Here is a 6,193-nt window from a genome sequence, read left to right on the forward strand (position 1 = left end):
AATAATAATGTTATATTTATATAGCGCATATTGCACATTGCCCCTATGCGCTTTACAGAGAAATAATATAGGCCAACTGAGAAAAAGCAAATAACAATAAAATAATAACAATAACATAAAATAAAAATAATCATAATAGCAATAATAACAGTAGGCTATATAGTTTAGGTAATCAGTATATAGTTTATATAATCAGTATATATTTTAGGTAATCAGTATATGGTTTATATAATCAGAATATAGGTTAGGTAATCAGTATATAGTTTATATAATCAGTATATAATTTAGGTAATCAGTATTATTGTTTATATAATCGTCGTGGCGTTGCGTTCTACATGGAATCGCGTCGACTGACGACCGTCATGCGCAGCGCATGGAGTACCAGGCTTCCAGCTGAAACACATGCTGTGTAGATGCAATTGAACCGAAGACCAGATATTATCAGAAAGGATCTGCATGGCTCATGCATGGCTCATGAGTGCTGCAACGCATAGTCGGTACCACCAGTTAAAGACTAGTTTCCTCAAAATCGCTACGCTGTCGCTACAGTGTTTTCAGTGCAATTGTTGTACCGCGTAGTAGTCCCAGACGCAATCGGGAAGGCTCCCCGATCGATTCAACCGACAATCAGCATCACCGAAAACTGTCGGCAATGAGCGTGTGCGATTGTATGGAAACCACGCTTTAGCCGACTGGGCGATGGTGAACTCTAGAACTTACCATTTACTCATTTTCCACAAATAACCACATTTTTGTCTGTAGGGCGTCAACAGTATTTAATATCACTATAATAATATCATTTATTCAGTCCGATTTGATTTCGATATCACTGTAATACAATACTGTACATACAAAATCAAGGAGAAACGTCAGAATCAATACACGGGGCAAGGTCAGTGTACTAGATGAAATATCGGGATGATCCATGTAAAGATTATAACAATTGTTGCGTTACATCTTAATTTGAATAACAAGGTAATTATCATTACAATGGTGTTATGTTCTGATGAAAAAAAATCGTGTTCCATTGATTTCAAAGAAATTATAATAATAATAATAATAATAATAATAATAATAATAATAATAATAATAATCATGATAATAATAATAATAAAATAACATCACTTGAACAATTCAAATTACGTCTCAAAACCCACCTATTTATTAAGAAGAGCTAAAGCGCTTAGCGACATAATTGTAATTTGCGCTATATAAAAACTGATAGTAATAATAATAATAGTGATAATAATAATAATAAGAAGAAGAAGAATATATCATATATATACGTGATTACTCTCTTTATGATTTAACTAACTGCTTGTCTATTTTCTATTGCATGTGGTAGACCTGCTTATTGTTTCCGAATTCCTTTCTTCTTTCTAATTTTCTTGTCATTAATTGTATTTTCATTATATACTGTATTACATTCTTTTCATTTTCTTTTCATGGTTTACAACAGTTTTGAGCTTGTTTAGAGATTATCTGATTGTCTTAAATGTTATTTATCTCATTGCGATTGATAAACTTGATAAACTTGTATCGTTGAAGTCTGTGACTTTATAGTTTTCGTTTAGACTCATCGCATGGCGCAGCACTGATACAAACATACAGATAACGAATAAATTTATTAATATTTAGTTATCTTTATTTACTGAATTTGATTGATTAATTGATTGAATGAATGAATGAATGACTGATTGAAAAAATGAACAAATGATTGATTGATTGATTAGATGAATGATTGATTGATTCATTGATTTGTTGATTCATTGACTGATTGATTGATTGATTGGTTGATTGATTGACTGATTGATTGTCCTTTTTTCTATTTCTGTCAGATTATCCAGGATTGGCACTTGTTCGGTTTACTTGCTATTCTACTTCTAATAGACATTCTTTATCTATTAGTTTGGTCAATCGTGAACCCATTTATTAAAGAAACTGAGACATTTCTGCCTCAGGTAGGTTGATGAGATATGTACGTGTGTATTATTGTATATGCCTACTTAGACCTAATTAAGCTCTTTCTGTTGACCTCAAATAGTTTTGTAGGCGATACAAGTACCAAATTGTGATTTTAGCTAGGTTTAATTAAGCTTTTTTAAAGCATTTGCGTTCAATACGTAAAGGTGGTAAATATGTTTTTTAATGGTAGATAATTATTGTTATTTTAGATTATTGATCAGGACCTCACTGTGATAAAGATGAAAGATTCGTGTTCGTGTCATCGCCTTGTGCAATGGACAGCTATTCTCTATGTATACAAGGGGCTGATTATGCTGTATGGTGCCAAACTCGCTTGGGAAACAAGGTTAGGCCTATATAATACTGATTGAAATAAAAAATACAATAAATATTCACCAGTGTTGGTTAGTGTCGCGGCTATTGATGTCCTAATCGACTTTTAATCCAAATGCAATGGTTTTTATCCTGGACAAGCAAATATGTTTCTCACGATTAATAGAAATCGCTCTATGATAGTATTCAATCTGTCAATCAATCAATACATCATTCAATTAATCGAAAAATCAATCAATGTGTCAAATCAATCAATCAATCAATAATAATAATCAATCAATCAATACAAAAAAAATGCTCTATTTAAAAATCGCTCTTATAATATTATTCAATCCGTCAATCAATCAATCAATCAATCAATCAATCAATACATCATTCTATTAATCAATAAATCAATCAAAACAAATTAAAAATAGGTGTATACATGTATAAAGTAGTATGAGACATGGTTCGCAAGATGCTTTATAAATGAGAATAAACATTCAAGAGAAGAGTGGGTAATTAATTATGCAGTAACCACAGCAACTGTGAACTGCCAGCAGGATTATAAACAAAACAGTTAATTATATGATTGATGGCAGAAAACAACTACGTGGATATTAAAATATTGGAAGAGCGTCTGTAAACAAAATGTGACCGACTATGCGTAATGAACTGTAATGATATTCTTTACTGTTCATTCCATCGGTCAGAAATGATTACTAAGTATAGATTTGCTGACGTGTCAGTGGAGATATAATGATGAGTGAGGTTGTGATCTTAAATATGTTAACATCAGATTAATTATTTGACAAATTCATAATGATTTGTTCTTTGTGCATAATAATTACACATTTTTTGATAAGTGATGTATCCGTTTAATAGACTTGCGTCTTTGCATAGTGCCAATGGCCCATACAGAGGTGGTGGCGTTGGCGGGGGGGGGGAATCCATCATGTTCCATCCCCTTCCATTGTTTCCAAGGAAAAATTGCAATGAATGCCAGTTTGTAATCACTTACTTGATTACTTTTAGGAATGTATCGATGCAAGAATTAAATGACTCTAAGTATATCGGGCTGTCGATATACAATGTCGCCATAATCGCTTCTATTGCCGTCCCTCTCACCTACGTCTTGGAGGACGAACCGGAAGTGGTCTACAGCCTGGTAGCAGTTGCCATTCTCTTCACCACCACCTGTACTATGTGCCTTGTATTTGTTCCAAAGGTAAATGATAATTAGAATTTAAATACAGTACAGCATCATGCATCATCTGCTCTCGCAGCCTGACGTAGTAGTTAGGATCAGATTCTACGATATTTCTGAAGCTACCTTTGCCTCCTCAACCGTTAGTGATAAAGATAGTACTAATTCGAATGATAATGATAATAAGGGGTTTTTCGCAAGATCGAATATTTAGACAACCCTGTATCTGGATCTGCATTTATGAGTCCGAAAAACGGATACCCGTATCACATCAGAGTATTATTGACTGGTCTGACCCCTGCTGACAGTAGAAAACTAGTGGCGTAAATCGATGTTCTAACAGGTACTTGTGCTTTGGAATGTTTGTGGTATCTCATGGACTTGCGTATTAGTTTGGTGAGATGATTCCTCCAGTTGATATCTACAAGGTTGTGTGTGATTCGTTACATCATTGAATTTACCCTTCCGCTACAGTAGCTCATCTCTCACAGCGTAGGCGATTCATGCATATTCAGCTCGTACAGTATATTGTCAAGTATGTTTAAGGCAAGAATGACGATGATGATAATGACGTAATCGTATTCGTTATCGTTTTCGTAAGGTTGCGCAATTTCCCTATTAACAATAATAACATAACGATAATAATAATAATAATTATTGATTTTTATGATTTTTATTATTATCATGATTTTTTATGATGATAATTATGATTATTATTTTTATTTTTACAATTATATTATAGCATTATTACATGCTTTACTTACAGGGTTCAATTTTGTTTTTTGCTTACTATGGTCCAAATATTGTTTACCAAGAAGTGAATTTTCTGTTAAGTGTCTCATGTTCGAAAGGAAAATAAACTTTGATTTTACTTGATAATAAACACATATATTTGTGGTGTTTCCTACAGAATGCAGTATAGAGTTGATTTAGCATCTTTATTCTTTTTATTAACATTATTGGATATTTTTCTTATAAAACCAACTTAGTGATGTTTTGCACAAGTACCACTCGAATACAATTGTGTACATTTATCTTGCATTATAATACGATTAGATTGAATTATATTTAGATTTCATTAAAGATCTTTGAAAATCTTAGTTATTAACCTTATAACATTAAAATTATAGCAAATGACTTTGGCCTAATTTGAAAATTACAGGAGATTAAAATATTATTATGTAGATGTTGAATGTTAAGATTCTTGCCTTCCGATCTCAATGTCAATTCTGGTCAATTTTTCCCCGTGCTCCCTTTTGTGTGTAATTAATCTTAACAAAAACAAAACCAGTAACAAATATAACAAAACCAATAACAAAAATACCAAATAGTAATAATAATAATAATAATAATAATAATAATAATAATAATAATAATTATTATTATTATTATTATTATTATTATTATTATTATTATTATTATTATTATTATTATTATTATATTAAAATACTGAAATCTGCCTAAAACTCTGTCTAGACTATCAAATAAAAAAAAACCTGTTGTATTCCCATATACAGTGGCGTATCTAGGGGTGCGCGGGGGCGGGAGGAACACCCTCGCCAAAAATTACTCGTGTTTGTGTTAGGCACGTGCGTATTCCTGGCCTGGTCCGATTGTTCTGTTGTTAATTGATTGACACTCCGTATAGGTCCATTCAATCATCTTTGCACACCTCCCTGCGGCAACACAAGTCTCCGGTAAAATTTGTTGGTTCTATTATTCAAACCAACTTGAAAAGCTTAATTAAACAAATGCTGAAGCGGATTAGGCCTATGTTTTCTTACACAATTTCACAATTATTTTAAATATATTAACAGTATTAAAAATACTTAAAATTATATATTATATTAACAATTATTGTAATTGTTATTATTACTATTATTGATATTATTATTATTGTTATTATTATTATTATTATTATTATTATTATTATTATTATTGTTGTTGTTATTATTGATAACGTAAATTATGTACAGTAATGAACATCTTTTATTCTGCTGTGTTTTACAGATTTCTGCACATTTCTTATATCAAAAATTATTGAAACTTAGTGCTTCACATGGCACGCGTTTACCATTTACCACTCTCCTCATATCGATTTTTTTGGATTGTTAGTTATTAACTTTGTGTTGTGAAAGTAGACCGCACAAAGACCTCAAAAGGCAATTACAGGACTGGAGATGACAGAGAATTAGATATTAACTACATCATTCAATATTAAATCATAGAGCTCGAAGGTCAACCAATCGTCAATAAATTAATCAATGCACAATACAACTGACAGCAGTGAAAAAAATGAACCAATGCTTGCAGGAAATGGAAACAAAAACTTTTAAAAAACGCCAGCATCTCCATTAAGATTGCCATCACTGATTAGCCAGCTTTATAGGTGGCAAAATTCTTTTCATGGTGTCCTAAGGCCTCCAAGGCCAAAATACATTACTAGTTATTTATAGTAAATGTCAAGCGCTAATTATACTTTAGCGAAGCACATAGGCTTGCATTAAAAACATTAATTTAAAATATAAGGATATCTAAAAAATCATCCTAATTATAAAATATAATACCGGCCGACATGATGTGAGCATGAGTAACGAGTGGTATAGACTCGGTCAGAGGCTAGGTCTACCACTTCCCTGAATGATATCTTATCGATGGTCTCATGATAGAGTGAAAGGTTCGCATTCTTTAAAAAAAACTCTATTGGGC

The 6,193-nt window shown here is 32.0% G+C and overlaps 1 protein-coding gene across 1 annotated transcript in view; it reads left to right on the plus strand.

Moving 5' to 3' along the window:
* LOC117114940 (gamma-aminobutyric acid type B receptor subunit 2-like) overlaps window positions 1-6,193 on the plus strand; it is a 26,177-nt gene that overhangs the window by 17,005 nt on the left and 2,979 nt on the right. Inside the window, exons 11-13 of the mRNA XM_033258569.1 lie at window positions 1,839-1,961; window positions 2,175-2,311; window positions 3,313-3,505. Coding sequence (XP_033114460.1) covers window positions 1,839-1,961; window positions 2,175-2,311; window positions 3,313-3,505 — 453 coding nt within the window. The remainder of the gene's footprint in view (window positions 1-1,838; window positions 1,962-2,174; window positions 2,312-3,312; window positions 3,506-6,193) is intronic.

This window comes from Anneissia japonica, unplaced genomic scaffold, assembly GCF_011630105.1.
Source record: "Anneissia japonica isolate Jap-2015-1 unplaced genomic scaffold, ASM1163010v1 scaffold288189_len579620_cov203, whole genome shotgun sequence".
Classification (NCBI taxonomy): Eukaryota; Metazoa; Echinodermata; class Crinoidea; order Comatulida; family Comatulidae; genus Anneissia; species Anneissia japonica.